This window comes from Miscanthus floridulus, chromosome 4 (genome assembly GCF_019320115.1).
Source record: "Miscanthus floridulus cultivar M001 chromosome 4, ASM1932011v1, whole genome shotgun sequence".
In the NCBI taxonomy this organism is placed as follows: domain Eukaryota; kingdom Viridiplantae; phylum Streptophyta; class Magnoliopsida; order Poales; family Poaceae; genus Miscanthus; species Miscanthus floridulus.
The window spans coordinates 48,164,667-48,188,703 of NC_089583.1; the positions used below are offsets into that span (position 1 = coordinate 48,164,667).

A 24,037-nucleotide genomic window follows, 5' to 3' on the forward strand; every position below is an offset into this window, starting at 1 on the left:
TAATTTATAAGTTTGCTATTTATATAAGTTGTACTGTACACCCCCAACAAATAATGATCGACGAATGCTTGCAGAGACGTTACGTACGCACGGACTCCGCAGGCACGCAGAGAATTCTAGGAAGCTTCTGCCGCGAGCGCGCAGCCGGCATGGTACAATGCTCTCGAGTGTTCTTCTCGGGCCACTGCATCTATCCGGCCGTCCGGTCCGGGTCCGGGTCCGGGTCCGGGTCCGGATCCGTCCCACATACAGGCATACAGCATACAGGAAATTATAACTTTACCGACAATATCCAACAACTCAATCTTGTATGCAAGACATTTATTTCTTTGATCAAATTGTTGGCCTTGAAATGATTATCATTGGTCCACCGTCCACGAGAGAGTTAACACACACACACACACACACATATATATATATATATGTATGTGTGTGTATACACACACACACCTACCACTCATGTAAGTAGCAGGTCCGATGTATATCCAGGAGCCGGCCGGTAGTCACTCACTGCATGCATACAATTGTACGTAACCCACGCATACATGGCATTCTCATGTGTCCAACTGCATTCGCTCGCTACTTCTTCTTCCGCGCAGACGACGAGGGCTCGTGGTTCCTGAGCATCTCCTGCAGCACCTCGTCGTCGAGGTACTCGAACTCGATCACGTCCCTGCCGCCAGAGCCCTGCTGGGGCTGCTGCTGCTGCCTGGACGAGGAAGACCCGGAGGACCCGGAGCCGCGGGAGGCGGCGGCGTAGACGGCCGCGTCCTCCGGGAAGTTGAGCACGGCGTTGGCGCCGCGCATGGAGTAGGCGGAGCGGTCGTACGCCCTGGCGGCCTCCTCGGCGGTGTCGAAGGTGCCGAGCCAGATGCGGACGCCGTGGCGGCTCGAGTCGCGGATCTCCGCCGCGTACTTGCCCCAGGGCCGCCGCCGCACGCCGCGGTACTTGGTCGGCTCGCCGCCTCCGCCGTCCTTGGACCAGTCGCCGTCCATAGCGACGATGGCGATGGGTGCGGTTGGTGTCAGCAGGTATGTCAACTGATGATAATCGATGTGGCAATCAAATTGCTGGCTAGCTACCTGCAGCCTGCAATTGTGTGTTCTGCAAGCCTTGCGAGGAGTGAATTATATCGATGATAGTAGGGTGGTGGCGGGAGCCGGGATCGGAGGGAGGGAATGGAAGAGGAAGGCGCGCGCGGAGGGAGTTTAAAAGGGCCAGGAAGGTACATGGGAAAGGGATATTGATGGTGGGCCCGGCACGTGCTTGCATTGGTTCCTTCCTTTTGCTTCCAAAAGGAAAAAATGGATTACAAGATTTCTGCCGCTATTCCACCATATATTTATCATTTCTGCATGCATTAGGTTTATGTGGGGCGGTGAGCGCGGGGGAGGAGAATCACCAGAATTGAACTGAACTATACACTCCCAACTCCCTACGCATGCTTTATGCTAATTATAATATATATAGGTCGAGCATCAATATTCTCTTGATTCGAGAATATAAGACGTTTCAGTTTTGCCATTAGTTAAACCTTTTCAACTGTAACCAAGATTATGAAACTACTCCCTATTAGCATCCTATACAATACTACATTAAATAAATACACTATCAACACACATTTTTGTTTAGGGACCCATCTCTTTAATTTACCGTAGGTTTTTTCAGTTGCTTAGGGTTTAGTCCACATAAATATTTCGGCGAAATCAGATCATTTTCGGTCGGGATCGTGTTTTCCTACGATGACTTTGATAATTGCCACGACGAGATCCCCATCGCAAGTGTCGATATTTCACCGACAGGTGGCCATTATGTGCAAGGAGATGGGTGCTTCTGGGTGCCCCCAAAGAAGGCAGTTACTCCGGGTCATCGATCTCATTATCGTTGGTTGCTGAGCGGAAATCAAGGTCTGAAGGTGATGAATCTCCATTCTATGCTGCTCCTGACGATGCAACCGCTGATATTCTTTCATCGATTCAGATACGTTTTGGACTGGTTCCAAAACATTGGATCTCACAGCATATATGTCCAATGTTTTGGATTGGTCGTTAGATCCGGCATAAGGACTGTACTTTGTCTCCTGCGTTCGAGGGATGCTATTGGAGAAGAAGATGGAAAATCTGGATAGAATATTGTGTATTTTTATTTTAGATTTTTACATATGTAATTTAGGGATTTACTGTGCCGGATTTTAATATAATCCCCTTCATTCGCAAAAAAAAACACATTTTTGTGGTGAATTTGATTAATGAAATCTGTAGTACTATTGGTAGTTTTAACGTCACTGATTGTTATTGGTGTATATAAATCTGGTTAAAGTCGAAGAAACTGTAATTACTCAGTGAGTAGAACAAAAGTAATAAAATACCTTACTTTTTACAACGGAGGACATTCGAATCGAATCGTGGTACCTGCGGTCGTCTCCTTTTCGTCACCACCGCCTTCATCAACCGCCCTTAATTTTTCTCCTTTTCATTTCTTCCCATCCTTTTCATACTCACGGTCACCAAATAGTATAGCAACATGTTTGTTTCTTTCACCAGCTATTTGTGCTTGCTTTCATTTCATTGGTGCACACCTCCTTCCCTTTTTCGTGATGACCATCAGCCAACCTGGGCCTGTGCACGGGAAGACCGCACCCAGCAATTGATAAATTTATCATCCCACCCTTTTAAGGAGCCTAATCTTGAAATGCAAGCAAATTGGCAAAAGTTGCTTAGTGTCCTGCTTTCTTATGTGAGGCTGGGCATGTAGTAATTCATACTGACCTTAAAATTAATACTCTCATCCAGAATTAATAGCTTTCTAATGATTAAAATTATCAAAAAATAATATTCTATAAAAATATATTGGACACTGCCTCCTAATACGGAAGGTAATTATGGGCGCATGCAAACGAGTAACTGCCAAATCTAAGAGAAATCCTTCGAGAAAGCAAAAGAGACGAGGATACATGCACGTCTTTTTCTAGCATCATTAACCTGTCTAAGAAATTCTAAAACTTATTTATTTTATTAGGTCAGAGGAAGTACATATAAGCCACACCCACTAGTCGTCTGCCCCAACTTAACAATAAATTCACTTGCAAGTATGTTTCGATGACTTTAATTTAGCTCTATTCTAAGTCAAACATTTTCTATATTTTCGCAAAAAAACATCTTCAATAACATACATCCAAAAAGTTAGTTGATTAAGTAGAAGATCCCATTCAGAATCAAGATGACTTTGTGTGAGTTAAAATCCAATTAATTAGATGGACAAAATCAACCCATATTGTTTCAATAAAAGATTTTTTTTACATAGCTTACATGGAAGACTTAGAGTTCAACACAAGAAAGTAAAACAAAGATAGGAAAACATAGTGATGGCATTGTCGGGTTCATAAACCCGGGGTCCCTCATGGACTGGCTTCCCAGCAAAGGCTCGGCCCAGCAGACGACGTCGCGAAAAACGCGCAACTCCTGGGCCGGCCCAAAAAACCTAACGATAGGCCAGAAGGGCGATCTAGTCTCCGACCGGAGGGCCTGGCAAAAAATGAGGGGCGCTCGCTCGCCTCCGACTCCGGCCCGCCTCTCCGACCGGAAGGCCTCGCTTCCGACTCCGACCGGAAGGCCTGGCCAAGGAGGAACGATGCCCGCTTCCGACTTCGACCCGCATCTTCGACCGGGGATACAGCGAACCTCTGCTTATAGCTCTTCTCCGACAGGCGCGGTCGGAGCCGACTGGGACCAACCGTACCCTGTACACCTACAGGACAGTACCAACAGGGCATGTTAGAAGGGCACCCTGCAACCTTCTAGGCATGTCAGAACCCCAACAGTGTTGAGGGCGCCGATATTTACACTACAGTGTTGCGGGCGCCATCAATTCCCATACTAGACAAACGCGGTAAGGCCTCTCACATGCATCTAGACATCCACAGTGTTGCGGGCGCCGGCATTTACCGTACCTAGTGACCACGGTGAAAACCTCTCATATGCGTCTGACATCAACAGTGCTGTGGGCACCTACAATCATCTTGTACCCGACGGCTTGGGCAACAAGACTTAGTAGCATACGTACTCTCTCTCTCTCTTGTAAAGCCGTCCCCTTCATCTATAAAAGGGGATGCGCTCTCTCCCAACAGGGGGATCGATCAGTTCACTTACATCGATTCACCCTCTGCTAGCTTTAGACATTCTAAAGCTACGCAGAGCGCGCGCTTGAACACTTAGCACATAGCGGAGCTCCCGTCACTCTTGGCCCTTTAGACCAGAGTTCGACTAGACCTCTTACACCCCCATCTTACTCCCTTCCATTTGTAACCCCACAACAAACTTCGAGCACCTAGGCTCAGGAATAAAGTCACCAACTGACTCAAACTGGACGTAGGGCACGTTGCCTGAACCAGTATAAATCCTATGTCGTTGAGTGCTAGGCCACCTCCGATCACAATGTACGGCAAAACTACAAATATTTATGTGTTGGTCACTTTCTGCACCGACAGTTGGCGCCGTCCATGGGGAAGACGCTGTACGTTCACACTTTTGGTCATCGGATGGCCCATCTTTCTGCCATCTCTGCCATGGTGGGCTCAAGCGATATGACTCGCTTTGGCTCACTGGAGTTTCCCACACTCCCACCTGTTGGGATGTGGGTTCCACCCATCTTTGAGCCGTCCTAGGCCCTCCTTTTTGGAAGCCTAGACTTCATCGCCGACCGGCTCGGCGTACTACACCTCCACGAGGAGGCACCCATCCCGGCGCCTGGCGGAGGGGCGCCCTCCATCGGCTCTAGAACACTCGACGACTTCAACGACGAGGCGCCTGCGCTTCATTCCGAGCAAACGCTCTGCTCAAACCCCGCTGTGAGTAATGTACATGTTGTTATTTACTCGCTATTTACTATCTTCCGCCGATTATCCGGAGGGGCCGTGTTGTCCACACTGCAACCACCGTACAACCGGTTCCCCTACGGCCTTGCGTCCCCTGTGGACGCGTATGCTCGAGGGCTCCGAAGGACGCTAGCGCCGCCCACTCTCACATCCGAATTCGTGGGAATGGCGAGCTATGCTCCCACCACTTTCCACGAGCTCCTGGATGACGAGGTTGAGAGCAATGGCTCCAGCATCAGTGATGTGGCACCTAGCCACCGTACATCCCGGGAGTGCGCTATGGCGGACGCCCTGGGACAGCCGTCGGCGGTAGCGAAGTCCTTGCAGACTCACACCCCTCCTGACCCTCATGTTGGGGCCCTCGTGCTCGCACAAGAGCATGGCGAGGAGCTACGACAATGACGGCAGAACCAGCCACCAGCTGCGTCGACGCGCTCGGCGCCCCACGCTGAGCCCCATGCGCGTAACCCGGCGAGGGCGCCCGGGGTCACGCCCGCTAGGTCCAGCGCGACATCATGGACAGGGGGAACGATCCCCCACAGTTCGCTCGAGCTAGCCAGAACATCGTCGCCGCGGCAATGCTTCTGTGCGGTCTTCCCGAGCCGAACGACCCCTAGGAACAAGCGATCCACCAGAACCTCCGGGCACTGGTGGAAACCGCCGCCGTTCAATAGGCGGAGAGCTCCACATCACGACACCGACTCGTGGCCTCTCTCCCCACCAGGGGAGTGGGGACGCACCAGATGAATCGCTCCATCCGCTCATCGCTACAGCCACCGAGCGTGGCACAGGAGGCCACAGCTGTGCCTCGGCCTGACCTGGCGCCCGCTCCACACCGGCCGCCTGTGCATGAGCGGCTCAGGTGGAACCAAGATGCTCACAGCGTCATCAGCAACTGGCATCGGGCCTAGCATGATAATGACGTCCATCGCGCAGCCATGAGGGCAGGCGACATAGACCCCGACCGAACCATCGCGGGGAGCGGTGAAATGCACCCTAGGCGTGGTTGCTGGCCGGACGACCAGAGTCCCAGCCAGGATGGCCTAGGACCATAGGCCTTTGGCTGACGCATCTAGAGAGCGCCATTCCCATAGCGCTTCTGACCGCCCACCAACATCGCTAGGTACACCAGAGAGACAAACCCTGGTATATGGCTCAAAGATTTCTGGCTCACCTGCTGAGTCGGAGGAGTGGATGATGACCACTTCATCATTCAGTACCTCCCCATTTATGTAGGGGAACATGTTCGAGCGTGGCTCGAATTCCTCCCACACGACAGCATCCACAACTAGGTAGACCTCAAGAGGGTCTTCGTCAGGAACTTCTAGGGGATGTATGTCCACCCTAGGAACTCCTAGGACCTCAAGAGCTGCCAGCAGGAGCCCAACGAGTCCCTATGGGATTACATCCATAGGTTCTTGAAGCGGTGCAACGCCCTTCCTGATGTCGTCGACGTGGACGTCATCAACGCATTCCTCTCTGGGACAGCCTGCGAGTCCCTGATCCATAAGCTTGGCTACCTAAAGCCTTGGACCACCCATGACCTACTCGATGTCGCCATGAACCACGCCTCCGGTGAGGAGGCGGTCAGAGCGGTCATCAATGGAGGCTGGGACAAAGGCAAGGCCAAGCGCGAGGATTAGGATGAGGGCCCCTCCACGCAGAGGGGCAAAAAGAACAAGAAGGATCGGCGCCATGGCTGATCGCATAGGCAAGCAGCCCCAGTAGGGCCTGCCTGACCACTTCGATGAGCTCATGGAGGGCCCATGCACCAACCACGCCTACCCCATCAAACACCTCTACAAGGACTATGAGCTCCTCAAGCGCTTTCTGCGACAGGTCGGTGGGCCGAAGAAAGGAAAGGGCAAGGAGGTAGCAGCCAAGAATGGGGGCGTGGCAGGCAAGGATCCGGATGACTGAAGGTCCCTATACGGCGACGAGGTGATCCGACCGGGCGCCTACCGACTGAAGGACGATAACGGCGACGTTCTCACCAACACTTGGAACATTGAATAGTTACATCGTTTCTTCCCTTAAAAATTCGGTCTTACCGTCTTTTCACTTAATGTTTGCTCCTATAAAGCACCTCGGCCCAAACACTTTTGGCCCAGGTCACTTGGGGCCTCCACAGGGGTGCGATACCACCTCTCTTTTTTACTATCATATGATAAATACATTTTTTCCCAAACAAAAGGGTAGTCCGTTCCTTTAATTACCTTACGTAACTTTGCTTTAAATATTCTGACCGATCGCACCCCGCCTCTACCTACGGTTATGAGCAGCTGAGCCTCGTGGGCCACACCCAAGCTCTTAAGGTTGCAACCTACGGACGAACGGGCAGGTGTGAAAAACAAAGAATAAAAAACAAAATTATGCTAAGGTAAAAATAAGGAACGGATGGGACAAGCTTCCCCGAACGAAGTGATTCCATCACAAAAACAAAAACTGATTACACAGCGGGCTCCCCCACGACATTATCTTTTACATTTGCTAAGGATTTCTACTCTAAAAACTTCTACTGCGGCTCCCTGGCGGCATTGGCTACTGGCTCGACTAGCGAGGGTAGGGGCTGCTCATCCTCCAGCTAGGCAACGTTTGGCTCGGTTAGAGGCGGGGCGACGTGCGCTTCCAACCCAGGCTCCACTCCATCCGTAGGCTGGGTGACGTCCTCCTGGCATGCACCTTCAGCCACGTTCGCACGGCGAGCATCCAACACCCACTGCGTGGAGACTTGCTCGGCCACCAACTACGCGTGTGGCAGCAAGCTCTCCCCGAGCGAGTGGATGTCCTCCGCACTCTAGCCGTCGGCATACCCGCTGCAGATGGCGGCGAAGTCTAGGTCTAGATGGTGTGTCGCCACCGAGGTCAGCACCCCCGACGTCCCATAGAACATCCCGTTGGTGATGAGGGCCCGAACCTCATCTGAAACCTCCGCCAGCCAAATGGCAGGCGCGCTCGTACTTGGTGCTGACCCGAAGACCTCCGATACGATGAGCTAGGCAACATTGCGTATCTGGTCAAATTCCCCCTCGAGAGCATGTCACTCTTCAAGGGACTTGGCCAGTGCCTCCGCATTCTGGCCAATCGTGGCCTTTGCCATCTCCAGGTCCCGCTCCAACGACTCCTCCTTTCCACCCAGCTCTAGAAGAAGGACGACAAGCTCAGAAGCAGGCTAAAGGAAAAAACCAAGACACCAAAAGTAGAAAGGGTACGTACCGAGGTGGGTGTTCTCGAGGATGGAGAGTCCCTCCTCCTGCCGAGTCACCTGCTTGCGCAACCAGGAGTTCAACTCCTTAGTCCCAAGCACCCTCCCGGAAGCGCGAGCACTTCTTGGTCGGCCTCCAATCAGGCCTTCCGCTCTGACTCCAGGGCCTTCCGCTCTGTCTCTAGGGTCTCTAGGGTACTTTGGAGCCCCACCTCAATCTCTGCCAGGGACTTCTGCTGCGCCGCCTTGGTCTCCGCCTGGCGGACCTTCGCCGCCTTAAGCCCCCGCTCTGCGGCGGTTGCCCGCCCCGCCGCGAGCAGCTCCATTGCCCATGCCTCGGTCACCTCAGCTGCCAGGTCTTGGGACTCACGGTGGGCGGACTCTAGCTCGTGCTCGAGCTCGGTGACCCGGGCGTGCTCCATCCGGAGGAAACGAGACTTGCAGCTCGACATCTCCTCCAGACCCTGCAAAACAAGAAGCAAGCGTGCTAAGGCAACTGATGAAATACCAGGAGTCAAAGACGAACATAGAAAACTCACCTCTATGACATGGGGTAGGTCGACCATGACCGCCTGCTAGACGGACTTGATCCGCTCTAGGGCCTCCTCCAGCTTTACCCTGGTTTGGGTGAGATCAGACTCCATAACAAGTCCTCTCCCCCAAGCATGTCCCAGAGCTGACACTCCTGCTCATCCTGAAGGATGAACCAAACCTTCCTCGGGTCCTTGGGGCAGGGCCACACCAGGTTAGTAGCCCCTAGCCCGCTGGAAGGCCTAGCTGATGACCGGACCACCGCTAGCTCCTACGATGGCACCGGTGGCTCCACCTCACACCTGCTTTGCCGTCGGAGGGGATCTCCACCACCTTGATTTCACGGGCCACTGGTGGATGTTCTAGCTCTGGCCCGACTCCATCTCCCCCTGACAACTATTGCTTCGACCGGGAGGGTGAGCCTGCGGCCCTCCGTCCGATGAGGTAGGAGCCTGGTCTCCCCTTCTCTTCTTCCATCGCTAGTCGGTGGGGGAGGGGCCGCAAGGGTTAGCTCCGCCGCCGCCGGGATCGCCACATCGCCTCCGCCACCACCGCCGTACTTATGACTGGTTGTGGAGGTGCCGTCCCTGGAGGGGTAGGACGCGCCGCTGCCACTTCTGCTCTCCCGCCCACCTCATCATGGCGCGCTGCAAGGTGGGCCTCCACTCCTCCCATATGGAAGTTGGGCGACCGCTCAGTTCCCGTCAGCACTCTGGTCCGCTGTCAAAAGAATAAGTCAGTCCACCACTCCAAAAACTCAACTATCAGATAAAAAAGGGACAAAGAATACATACCGGGACACAAGCGGCAGGACTCTGAAACCCTGACCTGCCAATAGTGGGCCCACCGAACGGGGACCTCCCATGGGATGTGACCCGTGCCCCCTCACTTCGACTAGGGGGGAGTCGAGCCGACCGGCTCCCGATCGGCACGCAAATCGCCGCCACCTCTGGCACGGGGTGCACCGACCGAAGTAGCTGGTGGGGCATCCTCCTGTTGTGGGTCGTGCACTAATGCCAGCCCCAATGATGCACAGGTGTGAGCCCACTCCTCCGACCACCTGGCCTTCCCCGCCGTGCCCGCAATGGGCGGGGACAAAGCCGGCGACGCCTCCTAATAGCATGGCGGCCGCGTCCGCTTCGCCTCCCTCTCACCGACGGTGTCCGAGCTTGTGGCATGCTTCCTTGGCACGGGGGCATTGCCACACCTCTCCAGGTCCCACCCATAGCCGACAGACGTGGCCGCAGGTTCGCGACGCATCGCCAAAGTCGCACCGGCGTCCTAGCCTTCCTCCTCCTCGGAGGAGACCACGTCATCACCCACCTCCGTGGGGTCCTCCAACTCGAGCTCTGACTTGATGTCGCTCCTATTTTCTCTGGCCCACACAACTCCGGGCGATCTCCATCTCCTTCTCATGCTTCCGCTGAGCCTTCTCGGCTTTCTTCTTCTTCCTCTCGACCGCCACCTCCTTTAGGGTGGCCTACCGGGCCACGCCCTCCGGCCCCTTCGGAAGATGTAGCTAAGACTTGTAAGCTCCGAGTCCCTACAAAATGGATGATACGAAGTCAAGAATACAGGGGAATGGGATTGAAAGGGACAAGAGATAAGGAAAGGAGAACGTACCAGTTTGGACAGCTTCGAAACATTGAGAGCTCCAGGCTTTCCGTCGAGGGTCTCTTTGGCCTTCAGTCGCAGCACCCGGTCAAGACAGCCCCAGAGTTCATCGCTCGCCACCTCCTTCAGCGACGCACGGTCAGGGTCTGTCGGGCCGTTATACATCCACATTGGCTGCGTCCGCTCTACCAGTGGAGCGACCCAATGGTGGAAGAAGGTGTGGAACACCCGCACCCTATCGAGGCCCTGCTTCACTAGCTTCTCAAACTCCTCCCCGATGATCTCCAGCTTCTTCTCCTGGCTGGAGGAGCCCCACGACCAACTGTCCCGCCTCTCCAGGCTTCTGCCGGTGAACGACAGGAATGATGCCTCCACTGGGTTCCTGATGTAGAACCACTCCCCATACTACCCCCGGTTGGAGTCACAGGGGGTGTACGTGGGTAGGCGCTTGACGCGCTCAGTTTCTTCTATAGTGCGAAGCCTCTCACCGACGTGATCTTGAGCGGCTTCCCCTCCGATAAAGTTCGCCTAGAGAACATCCGTTGGAAGAAGTCCATGTGTGGCTCCATCCCGAGAAAGGCCTCGCACACGGCGACAAATCTGGCGATGTGTAGCACCCCAGTCGGATTGAGGTGCTGCAGCTCCTGGACCCACTCATTGAGAAGCCCATGTAGGAACCAGTGTGCGGGGTATCCCAACCCACGCTCATGGAAGGCGAGGAAGGAGACAACCTCACCGGCCTGAGGCTGCGGGATATCCTCCCCGGCAGGAGCCCTCTAGTGCGCCACCTCCTTCGGCGACAACACCCACTTCTCGGCGAAGGTGGCCAACACCGACTCATTCACGACGGATGACCTCCAGCTCGACATTGCACTCCCGATTTCCTCCTCTCCCTCTCTCTCCCCTTTTTCTCCTAGGAACCACCGTGGCATGAACACTATTGGCAAGAAGGAAGAAGAGGAGAAGCGACAGATGGGGAATAGGCGAAGAAACGGAGGAAAGCCCTCTCCCTTCCCCTATTTAAGAAGAGGCGCAACAGTTAGGGAAAGGCGCAGCGATTGGGGAAAGGTGAAACGACGGGGGCAAAAAACCCTCTCCCTTCCTCCATTCAATGCGGATGGGATATGACGGTACGCGCCCTGACCGATGGGACGCACCCTACCCGATGGAACGATGTCAGGTCAGACGGGACATGGCCTGGGCATGGTCCACCACTACCGCACACTCGGCGCGGGATACCAAGCGCAACTGCACACAGGCGGCTCTCTGCCTTCCCAGGTGAGACCTCAAAGGGCCCAACAACGGGATCTCCACCAAGGAGAAACCAACGAGCCTCCTGAATCGATCGGGCGGCTTAGGTAAATGTCGAGAGACAGGTAAGGAGTAGAGGTACGCCCCATGTGGGCCATGCCGACTCTGTCACGAATGGTGAGCATGGATCCCGATCGGACATATCCAATTGGAGCTCCTCAAACCATGTCACTCGAGTCAACAAGGTAACATTACCAACCCCCACTATTTCCAGCTCTCATTCATACATTCATACACGCATTCACACATTCATTCATACGAATCATTCATTCATCCCATACATCCGAAGCATTGCATATGCAGTTAAATGCATCACAACACTCCGTGTTGCGTCACGAAGTGGAAGTTGCCTCATTCAACATGAGCAATGACCGACCAGGGTTTGAAGGCTGGCCCACAAAGGGCTCGAGGCCGCCTCACATCAAACAGAGCTAGGGCAAAAAACATAGATGAGCCCTGAGCAGCCCTCGCCCAGTCTGCTCTAAAGCAGACAAGGTCATCTCAACCTTCTCATTCGATCCTAACCTCGAGCCATGCCCACAGAATCTCCATCGAGGGGAGGCCAGCGGGCCACTTAGGTTGGTCTCTGTAATGACCCAGGCATCTGCTGGGTTGCGGGTTAAGGAGCAGTGGAATGCCACATGAGGGCTGTACCGACCTCGTCACGAACGATGGACCCGGATTTCACTCGAACGTGCCCATTAGCGAGCTCACCTAGCGCGTCACTCGAGCCATTGTGGCAAGCGACGTTAGCTCAGCCCCTCTAGTTGTGAGAAACCACGGACGAGGTAATGCACGAAACTCAACCAGACCCCTACCAAGCCCAAATGGGGCTCAGGGGCTCAAGACGCCCAACGCCTCGACTGCGCCTAGGTCCGTGACTCTGACTCACCCGATCCCACAGCACGCCTAGCGCCTGGGTCCACGACTCTGACTCGCTCGATCCCATGGCATGCCCAGCGCCTGGATCCACGACTCTGACTCGCTCGATCCCATGGCACGCCTAGCGCCTGGGTCCATGACTCCAACTCGCCCGATCCCACGGCACGCCCAGTGCCTGGATCTGTGACTTCGACTCGCCCGATCCCTCATTGCTCCTGACGCCTAGATCCATGACTCCGACTCGCCTGATCCCTCATCGCTCCCGACGACAGGATCCGTGACTCTGACTCGCCCGATCCCATGGCACACCCAGTGCTAGATCCATGACTCTGACTCGCACAATCCCTAGTGGCGCCCGACGCCTGAATCTGCAACTCTGACTCACCCGATCCCTTGTCATGCTCGATGTCTAGATCCTTGACTCCGTCTTGCCCGATCCCTCATCACGCCCGACGTCTGAATCCATGACTCCATCTTGCCCGATCCCTCGTTGCACCCGACATCCGGATTCGCGACTCCATCTCGCCCGATGTCTGGATTCATGACTCCGTCTCGCCCGATCCCTCGACCACGACCAAATGCCTGGGACCACGCTCCTAGAAACGATGGGTCAAAAACTAGAAAAAGGAGGCCACGCCCACCAAAAGTGCACACACGCACACCCACTGACAAGAACCCCCCAGGTGATTTTGCCTGAATCACCCGGGGGCTCGGGGGCTACACCCGCGGGTGTGCTTGTACGCACCCGCTGTCGAAACAAAAAAAATTTCCCCCGCTAGCAACACGGAAACCCCCCCCTAGACTATTCTACCCGAATCGCCCGGGGGCTCGAGGGCTACACCCACGGGTGCACTCGCGCGCACCCGCCGTCAAGACAAAAATCCCCCAAACGATTCTACCCAAATCGCCCGGGGGCTCGAGGGGCTCCTATCGGGTTCATAAACCCAGGGTCCCTCACGGACCGTCTTCCCAGCAAAGGCTCGGCCCAGCAGACGACATCACGAACAACGCGTAACTCCTAGGTCGGCCCAAAAAACCTAACAATAGGCCAGAAGGGCGATCCAGTCTCCGACCGGAGGGCCTAGCCAAAAATGAGCAGCACTTGCTCGCCTCTGACTCCAGCCCGCCTCTCCGACCGGAAGGCCTCGCTTCTGACTCTGACCCGCCTCTTCGACCGGAAGGCCTAGCCAAGGAGGAACAACGCCTGCTTTCGACTTTGACCCGCGTCTCCGACTGGGGATACACCGAACCTCTGCTTATAGCTCTTCTCTGACTGGCGCGATCGGAGCCGACTGAGACCAACCGACCGGGGATGCCCGCTCGGTGAGGACCAGGAAACGGGTGGAGCAAGTAAAGCAGGACACTCAAGTCAACAGCAATACCGAGGACCGTACCCTATACACCTGCAGGACAGTACCAACAGGGCAAGGCAGAAGGGCACCCTGTAACCTTCCAGGCATGTCAGAACCCCAACAGTGTTGAGGGCGCCGATATTTACCCTACAGTGTTGCGGACGCCATCAATTCTCATACCAGACAAACGCGGTAAGGCCTCCCACATACATCTGGGCATCCATAGTGTTGTGGGCGTCGGCATTTACCGTACCTAGTGACCACGGTGAAAACCTCCCACATGCGTCTGACATCAACAGTACTGTGGGCGCCTATAATCATCTTGTATCCGGCAGCTTGGGCAACAAGACTTAGTAGCATACGTACTCTCTCTCTCTCTCTCTTGTAAAGCCGTCCCCTTCATCTATAAAAGGGGATGCGCTCTCTCTCAATAGGTGGATCGATCAGTTCACTTACATCGATTCACCCTCTACTAGCTTTAGACATTCTAAAGATACGCAGAGCGCACGCTCGAACATTTAGCACATAGCGAAGCTCCCGTCACTCTTGGTCCTTCAGACCAGAGTTCGACCGGACCTCTTGCACCCCCCATCTTACTTCCTTCCGTTTGTAACCCCACAGCAAACTTCGAACACCTAGGCTCAGGAATAAAGTCACCGACCGACTCAAACTGGACGTAGTGCACGTTGCCTGAACCAGTATAAACCATGTGTCATTGAGTGCTAGGCCACCTCCGATCACAACGTACGGCAAAACTATAAATATTTACGTGTTGATCACTTTCTACACCGACAGACATCATAATTAAAAATAAGAGATCACATGTGAAGTAACATATAGAAAACTAACATGAAAAAGGCAAACCGTAGGATCCATTATATTATGACAGTTATGGGGGTCGTACTAAGTCAGCACTATCATAGAAGAACAATAATATTTATAATATCGATAAACATCACCAGATCCATTGTGAAATATATTTTTAATAGTTTATTTCCTGATACAGTAGGTATTAACATTAATTATAATTTGAAAAATATTATTGTTTATAAAATTGATCAAACTAAAGTTTATTCGCTATTGTTTTCTATCTTTCGATCAGCCCCATACATTAACAGGAACAAGTGGGGCAACTGGTCAGTGCCTCCAAAATTGCAGGGACTCCATATTTACACTAAGTAGTAATTAGCAATAATTAATCCTTGAATAGAAAAAAAAGATGCCACTAGGCCTGCAATCACTAGTTTAGTATTGGCCCAAAGTAAGGCCTATGGTCATCCGCCGTGCCACCGCCATACCACTTTCATTCCAATTGTCTATTGTTGTATCTTGGATAGGAGATTAACCAATTAGATAATCTAAAAATTCGCATTATAGTCAAGGGATTGGAGAGGAAATTTGTTTATTTCATTGATCTTCATCATGTCTTCTAGAAATAGGAGGTATGATTCTGGCCATGAAAAGCATAAGAAGAAGTAAAGATTAGAAGTTGTGGCTCAAACTCAAAGGGGTGCTCTTATATGTTGTGAAAGAATCTTAGTTTACTTCTTGAACTTTAGGGCCACATCACTAGTTTTGTTCAGGGTCCTCCAAATCATAGGTACGGCCCTGCTTTGGATAACTATATTTGAATATAACTAATTAAAGAAGTTGATAGAGGGAGTTTTTTTGCTAAAATTTCTATTTGTAGCAATTAGAAAGGATATAGAGAGTCTTTTGGAGTTGCTTTTAGGGGAGTTGTACTAAATCAACACTATCATGAGTTTGACCATGTTTATACAAAAGAGAACGATAATATATACAATGGTATATCAGCGAATATTGTTAGATCCACTATGACATATATTTTCATAGTTCACTTTTTTGACATGGTAGGTGTTTTTTTTTTGAATTTATCGAACTCAGATAGTATGCATTTTCTTGTTGCCGACCTGCTTGAGATCTTCCACCTTATATATGTGCGGGTAACTGCAAAAAATAAAAAATAAAAGAAACAATGTCTTGTTCATACATACCTAAACCTCTCCTCTCCCCTTGCCTGCTAGCTGCTCGGATGGCACATAACTTCCACCTCTGAAGATGAAAGCTTTAATGAGCTAGAGCGTGAAATTGAGGGCCGATGCGGAAATCAGTGAGATAGATTTGTCGCTCGTTGATGTTTTCATGAAATTAGCAATTTATTAATTGGGAGATAGGAGTACAATTGTGTGCAGAGAGAAATGTACTCCACATAAAAACCTTCTGATGATCGCGACAGCAGTACTGTGTAACAAGGATTCACAGGAAAAAGAAAAACACTCGTGATGGTGACGCTGTTGATCAATGCAAAGTTATTGTAGTTCACTGGATCCGGCCGTCCATGGAATCGTAGCTGACTGGGCCGGAAGGATGGAGACTGTCCACTGCTTAGTGAGGGACTGAGGGGGGTGCATATGCCGTCGCCGTGCCACAGTGATGATGGAGGGCCCTGGCTGGCACCTAAGCTAGCAGCAGGTGTGATTGGCTGCTTGGGGGCTTGGAGCAGCTGCAGGACACCGCACAGGAGGAGGTGAGAGGGAGAGAGGAGAGAGCAACGATGATTGTGATGTGATCTATCCGCCCCTGTTCACTTCTCTTATAATTTGTTTTTTTAGTCAGAACAGTATTTTTCTCTTACAACAAATTAGCCGGAACAATGTTTTATCTTGTTTTTTCAGCGAAGGACCCTAATATCAAAAAAGCTAATGATTGCGATGTCTAGAGGTGTGGCGGTGCATTAGCACTTTAGCAGCCGCCTTTCATTATTTCATCCGCCTCTGTATATAGAATGTTTTTAGGAGAGTATAATCAGACTCCAGTAGTAGTAGCATACTCCTATGTACGTATTGCGAGGGGATACACGTATATGTATATGTATACGTATACGTGGTGTAGTTCTACGAGTAACTAGATGATGAAGATGTACTAGACGAAGATGGCGGCGGAGGTTGATCTGGGCAAGCCCCAAGAAAGGTGCGTGTGTGATTCCTCATTCCTCCCTGGGGTGAGTGAGAGTGACTTTGTGGTGGTGGCTCCGGCGCTGCCTGACTATGGCTTGACTGGCACAACAGGAGTAGACAGGTGGCGCGCCAGGAGCCGCCCGCCAGTGCAGGAGGGATGGGAACCACGCACACCACACCCGGACGGTCAGCGCGGACGGACCTGTGCCGGCCGGCCGCCGTGCGTGTGCATGCATCGCATCAAATCATCGTGCGGCTGTCGTCGACTCAGGTCGGTGGCGGCAAATCGTCGCGTCTCTCTCAGGTCGCCTTTTTCCTTGCAGTGGTCGCTTCTCCGGCCTTGACGCCGCCCTGCACCCCACCATCACCGTATGTATGCGGTCTGCCTGCCTGTCTGTCTCTCTGATGCCTGACGGATGCATGCTTCTATTTCCACACGCCCACCGTAGCTGTGTCGTCATCTCGCGCCAAATGGTGTCCAAAAACTGCGGTGTGAGCCATTTGTTTAATTAATTTCCGACGAATTGTCCTTTTTTTAATGCTTAATACTTCAAGTATAAGTTGTAGTATCTGAACTTAAGTACAACTCACACCACACACCATACGCACGCACACTGTGCGCCAGCTAGATCTACACCTATACCTAAAGACACACACGCGGCTGAGAGATACTCGAAGATCAACGAACTCAAGCGTGACTAGCACGACACATTAACCATTGTGGAGCATCCGCGCTGGAGGCTGCAAAGAAAACTAGGAATAAATCCCCATGAGAAAGCGCTGAGCAGGGCTCGAACGATGGTGGTGGGCGCTCCACCAAGCTTGCCCAACCAACCGAGCCAAGGCTCGTTCGCTCGGAGGAATTCACCCTGTTCGGCAGGCCGTAAACGATCGTGGATTATTTACTGCTGGCTGGTTTGGTGTGAGAGAAAAATATTGTTCTAGCTTATAATCCATAATCATATACGAGCAAGCGAACTGATTGTCTTTCGTGTCATATAGCAAGACATTTTAATTTGTCTAGATACATGGTTTTTACTTTAGACTTAAATATACACTATGTCTAGATCAATAATAAAGACAATATATTAAAAAAATCAAATGTCTTCTAATTTGGAACGAGGAGAGTATTTGTTTTATATTGACTGTTGGATGGCTACCGACTCCGTACAATGTTTTTATTCCAAATGTGTAGTTCTCAATTCAAGATTACAATTAAGATTCAAATTACAATGGAGCATTATTTGATCTGACCCGTGTATTGTACTATTGTCAATAAGTCTAAAAAAGTACTTTCAACTCACTACGCCATATAGTATTAGTAGGGGCGGCTCTACAGGCTTTGTAGGGGCGGTTTACTCAGCTGCCCCCTACCTAAGCGCCTCTACAAATCATGCATCTGTAGGGGCGGTTCCCAGACCGTCCATACAAATCGATTTGTAGGGGTAGCTGGTAACACAAGCCGCCTCTACAAAATCGATTTGTAGGGGTGGCTATAATACCAGCCGCCCCTATAATACCTGTTTGTAGGGGCGGTTTAGTCTAGAACCGTCCCTACAGTATATTTTTTCGCTAAAAAAAATTCAAATTTACAATTCAAATTCGACCCGAACATATATTTTTCATGCACAACTCCATCATAACTTATCTTCTTCATATTCAGCATATCAAATAGGATCGGAACAAAATACTCTACAGCAAGAATCGACCAATATTAAACACACTTGAAGGTTTCCAGAAACTTTTTATATGATCTAACGGAAACTGCAGGGCATCATGGATGGGTGGATATTGCTGAAGCATAGTTGCAAAGAGTGGTCAAGATCACAATTTTGTACAGATATTTTAGTAATTCAAATTCTAGACGTCAAACTTACTTTATGCAGCCATGATATGCCCTTGACTAACAATAGACAACTTGATTCTTAGGTGAGCATATCAAACGCATCTCATACTTTCACCTGTACCCCTGTGTAGCTCAGCCCATAGTCCCATAGTCCAAGCACCCCAGAGAAACTAGTGACTGTGCTTAGTGCATTTACAAAGTTGAATCAAATTCACAATTTGACTGCAACCTTTCCTTCTATATAGAGTTATAGACCAACTACTGTCAATTATGTATGTTCTTTTGCAGAAAATATATATAGTGCCATTACACAAACAACTACTCAAATTCCTAACAATACAAGAAATGGTCAGTAACTTACCCCAGAAGTGGTGGAATGGCACCAACGACTGCCCCAACCCATGTATTAACAGGGTGTATTTGCTTAAACGGCGTATACACAAATGCGTACAGAACAAGATTAGAAGCTGCAAGCCCAGCTGCCAAGCCATTAGCCTGCACAACCTTGCCAATTTTTTGCATGTTTAGTTCCAGTGTCAGCTTTCTATCTACTTCACAGCTTAGTAAATTTCAAAAGAAAGTAGAATATACATCTATAGAATGCAAAGAGAAACCAAGAACCTTCCAGGCCAGCAAAGCTGTTCCTGCAACTCCAACACTTGTAGCCCACATGGCAGCATGTGCAGGACTAATGCGACCAGATGGCAGGGGACGTCGCATTGTCCTTTTTATTTGAGCATCATTTTTTATCTCGAACACCTGAAAGTAGGTGTTAATGATCAAATGAGTTGTCTTGGGGCAGCTTAAGTAAGTACAGCAAGTTCAACCAGGGTTATCCATAATTCCATATAGGCAATAGCTCCAATTTCAGATATTGCGTAATGTGTGGGAAGTAGGATACATTAAGAAAACTAGTATTTGGTGCAGGATCATGAAGAACCAAAGATTTGCATGCATGTTAGTACAATGTATATTGATTTAGCATGTCAAAAAGTAATAAATGCATACCTGGTTGAGGGTATTTGCAGATGCTGCAACCATCATTGTACCAGCACATGTGGAAGAAAGTCCGGCAATGTCCACGATGTTGCCACTACCGAGCACATAGCCAGCCCCCGAAGTTGCCACAACAAGAGCACTAAATACGAATGGATCAATGATTAGAAATTACATCTTCAGTCATCAGTTACAAGGGCCCCAAAATGAACAGGCAAGGTTGAATCCTGAATCACAAGATTGTCTGAACCTATTCCATGTGAGATGCCACGCTGCTATACAATATCTAGAGACATTAGGCGAATCAACAATTCTTGCATGCGTGAAAAGATTGTAAAACTGAAAAATTTGACACCCTCATAGCAATCTGGGATTGAAAATCCCAACTCACTGAAAAGTGACAATGCCCCAAGGACTTAAATGACGGTAAGACACTGAGTGGCAATTCCTAAAGTGCTGCTGGAACAAATAATCAATCACCATGTTTCTTAGCAACAGAAGGCTAGTTGCATAAGGTCTGGACAAAAGATGAACTGTCCAAGAAAAAAGTTTGACTTGCATTCTGAATACAACCTATGGATGTCAAAACAGAAAAGTGCCAGAGATTTGAAGCAAATAATCCTTTGTTATCTTAAAAATCTTTTTTCCCTGGAGAGACAAACATCCTGCTCGCCAGTCCACTACCAGTACAAAATATCTCAGTTATACCAAAATGGCACTTAACTCTCTTACCAATGTATGGATGTTAGCTTTATACCATTATAATGGTGCTTTACATAGCTATTTTTATATGTAGACGACAAGCAGACAGGAACTCCCTCTGTACCAAAAAGTGTCTTTCTAGTTTTGTCATAAGTGAAACTATCTTAAGTTTGACCAAGTTTATGGATAAGATTATCAACATTTATGACACCAATATGAAAATATATTTCATCATTATTTATCTAATGATACTTATTTGGTGACATAAATATTGATAATTTTTTTATAAACTTGTTCAAAATCAAGATTATTACTTTGGACAAAGCTAGAATGACACCTTTTTTGGGAGGGGGCGGGGGTATTTCTTTATAGAGAAAAGACCATTTTACAGACTATGGATATTATTCTGGTTCCATGTGCTGAATTAGCATTTTCAAAACAGGAACAATGACAAGTGTGCACTGCCACAGATTGAATTTTGAAGAACTGTCTCAATTAAATTTACACACTCTAACTAGAAAGGAGTGGAGTGGTACTATCTAATGTTTTGGGTTTAGTACCGTAGCAGTTTTTTTTATATATTTATGCAATCTAACATAGTTGAGATTAGCTAGTGCAATATGCTCATGTAGAATTAGTATCAGCAGAAATAACATTTAGCATGCATACTCATGTAGAATTAAACATGAAAGATCAAACGTTTGCAGAAAAAGCATCACAGGGGGTTAAGTTAGCACAGACAGCATCAGCCACAGCAGAATTCTCACTTAGCAACAAGTCCATGTAAAACTGAGCATATGGATTCTACACGTTATATATACATTAAATACACCTCAACAGGTTTTTGCTCCACAGCAGAATTCTCACTTAGCAACAAGTCCATGTAAAACTGAGCATATGGATTCTACACGTTATATATACATTAAATACACAACCAAAGGGAAATTGAAAATACATAACAAATGAGAGGAATAAAACGAAACCACAGTCAGATTACATCGCTATACAACTAAAATGAACAGATCGACAGATGAAAGGAAGAAATCAAAGGAGAAAACACAAACCCTAGCTCGTCGCCCCGAAGTCACCTCGCGTCGCCGCTGCAATACCCAGACCAAGACGAGAAATGAAACGAAACGCACCAGAAATGAAGCGCATCAGAGACCAGAATAAAAAAGGATGACAACAGAATCAAGCAAAATGACTTACCTCACGCGAGAAGCCAATCCAACCTGCAGAGATAGAACAACAACGAAATCAGAGCTACACATCCAAAGGGAAATCGAAAATACAGAACAATTCAGTGGAAAAATACGAAACCACAGTCAGATTACATCACCATACAATTAACTTGACCAGATCGACGGAGGAAAAGGGAGGAATCGAAGAAGAAAACACGAACCCTAAGTCACTGCGAGGACCGCAGGGAGCAGGCTGCGCCGGGGGGCAGCCACGCGCCACGGCTAGCGGCGGGGCTCGCGGGCGCCGCGTCGTGGCAGGAGGCGGACACCATTGGGCCCATTGGCGCGGTTGCGGCGCACACCGGCGGTGCCGCCGCCCAGGCCGTGCGCACGTGGAGGTGCCCGCGCCGGGGCTGGGCCGGTGCGCCACCACGCCGAGAGAGAGGTAGAGAGGGAGAGGGAGGGGGAGAGGGAGGGGAGGCGCGGGTGGGGGAGGGGACGGGGCGCGAGCGGCGGAGGCGGCGCGCCGCGAGAGGAGCATGAGCGAGACGAGCGGGAGCGGGAGGAGAGTCGCGAGAGGAGCGTGCCCGTTTTTTTTGCGAGAAGGGGATGCATCAATTTATTTGGGGTGAATTGGGCGACGTGGCTTGCTGGTAGCAGGGGCGGCTCGTAATACCAGCCGCCCCTACAAATCGACGCATTATTAGGGGCGGCTCGTATTACCAGCCGCCCCTACTGCGCCATTTGTAGAGGCGGCTGCTGTGCTGGAGCCTCAGCACGCCACTGACGGCTCCAATGTCAGCCGCCCCTAGAAAAAAAGCTCCGTTGCTGTAAACTGTTTTTCACGTAGTGACTCTAATGTGAAATATCAAATGTCTTCTGACTTTCAAAACCAGGTAAAATCCTTTGTGGACCATTTCAAAGCGCTTTTCACTAACATGGCACATATGTGGCATGTGGGGCCATGTGTTATTTGTTTTCCATGTCATCTTTTATTTAATATTCGGACTCCTAAATGATCTGAGATGAAAAAAATCAATTACAAAGATTTAGGTCTTGTTGAGAGCTATAAATTTGGATATAGCTTGCTGTCAACCTAGATAATTTGCAAAATTCAAACTCCAAAAATATGACAAACTAAAACAAATGTTTGGGTCTCTAAACAATCTGAAATAAAAATGTAGTCTACTCCTACAATGTTCATTTGGTACAGAGCATGTCTACATCGAGGTTGTTCAGAAAAATTCAGATACTATATTTTAAAATATGACAACTTAAATGAATATTTAGATCTCTAAATAATCTTAAATAAATATTTGCTTATTGGTATAGAACATGTCAACATCCGAGATTGTTTGTCAAAAAGTTGAATTTAAAAAATCTAATAACTTAAAATGTATAGTTTTGCCACTAAACGATCACAAACATAAGATTTTAAACTACAAAATTGTATCATGTCGAGCTTTTCAAGTTTGATTTCAAGTTAGTCTTCAACCGACTTCATATGAAAATGATCTATTTTTTATATAAGAAACACTAGAAAGAGAACTCCGCCTATGTTGTCTCAACATAGCAGGTCCCAAGCCCTGGTAAAGGAGGAGGGTTGTGTTAGGCGTGGCGAGCCAACGTTAAATCTAGCCTTTCTAATGGAGATGAAACCCGAAAGAAAATCATTGGGGCGCAACCTCTTAGCGACATGCCATATCGGAACCCGGGTATGGTGTTAAATGAGCAAGGGCCGGGTCGTCACCCCCGTGACGCGTCGTGTCACGATCTGGGCACGGTGGCAAGTGATCAAGGATCGGGTCGTCGCATCCTTAGTGGTGCGCTACATTGGCGCCCGGGTGTAGTGAAAAATGAGCAAGGGTCTTCACATCTGATTCGACGGGTGCGAAGGGTAAGGAAGTTAGTCGAACCAACTAGGATCCGTTTAGGCAGTTGGAATGTAGGGTCGCTTATAGGTAAGTTAAGAGAATTAGTTGATACCGCGACTAGGAGGCGTGTAAATATATTATGCGTTCAAGAGACTAAATGGAAGGGTCAGAAGGCGAAGGAGGTGGACAATACAGGTTTTAAGCTTTGGTACATAGGGACAGTTGCGAATAGAAATGGAGTAGGAGTTTTGATTGATAAGAGCCTCAAGAATAGTGTGGTGAGAGTGAGAAGGCAAGGAGATAGGATTATCTTAGTCAAGCTTGTCATTGGTGATATGGTCTTGAACATAATTAGTGCGTATGCCCCCCCCCTCCAAGTAGGCCTCGACGAGAGTGCTAAGAGACAGTTCTGGGAAGACTTAGATGGCCTGATTAGAGCTGTACCCAGTAGTGAGAAGCTTTTTATAGGAGAAGATCTTAATGGGCATGTAGGTACTATAAGCGCAGGTTTCGAGGCAGTTCATGGAGGTTTTGGGTATGGTAGTAGGAATCAGGAGGGGGAGAAAGTTCTAGACTTCGCGGTAGCTTTTGACCTGATGATAGCCAACACTTTCTTTAGAAAGAGAGAATCTCATCTAGTGACCTTCAGTAGCGGACAACACTCTAGCCAGATTGACTTTGTCCTCACAAG

General features: G+C 49.7%; 2 protein-coding genes across 2 annotated transcripts; both read right to left on the minus strand.

Annotated features, from left to right (window-relative positions):
• Positions 1 to 579: 579 nt before the first annotated feature.
• LOC136548495 (ethylene-responsive transcription factor ERF096-like) lies at positions 580 to 1,118 on the minus strand. The gene has a single exon (XM_066539998.1). The coding sequence runs from the start codon at positions 994 to 996 to the stop codon at positions 580 to 582; it is 417 nt and encodes a 138-aa protein (XP_066396095.1). The 5' UTR covers positions 997 to 1,118.
• Positions 1,119 to 15,670: 14,552 nt separating this feature from the next.
• Positions 15,671 to 21,889, minus strand: LOC136548496 (protoheme IX farnesyltransferase, mitochondrial-like). Its single transcript, XM_066539999.1, has 8 exons — positions 21,694 to 21,889; positions 21,501 to 21,523; positions 21,356 to 21,391; positions 19,602 to 19,731; positions 19,215 to 19,352; positions 18,955 to 19,088; positions 17,464 to 17,616; positions 15,671 to 15,737 (listed from the first exon to the last, which is right to left on the minus strand). The coding sequence occupies exons 4-8, from the start codon at positions 19,635 to 19,637 to the stop codon at positions 15,671 to 15,673; spliced, it is 528 nt and encodes a 175-aa protein (XP_066396096.1). The 5' UTR covers positions 19,638 to 19,731; positions 21,356 to 21,391; positions 21,501 to 21,523; positions 21,694 to 21,889.
• Positions 21,890 to 24,037: the final 2,148 nt, after the last annotated feature.

Coding starts and splice junctions, on each gene's coding strand:
- LOC136548495 (XM_066539998.1), bottom strand. CDS start 996: ATGGACGGCGACTGGTCCAAGGACGGCGGAGGCGGCGAGCCGACCAAG.
- LOC136548496 (XM_066539999.1), bottom strand. CDS start 19,637: ATGATGGTTGCAGCATCTGCAAATACCCTCAACCAG. Junction 19,353..19,601: donor CTGCAAATACCCTCAACCAG/GTATGCATTTAT, acceptor ACCTACTTTCAG/GTGTTCGAGATAAAAAATGA. Junction 19,089..19,214: donor CAGCTTTGCTGGCCTGGAAG/GTTCTTGGTTTC, acceptor AAGGTTGTGCAG/GCTAATGGCTTGGCAGCTGG.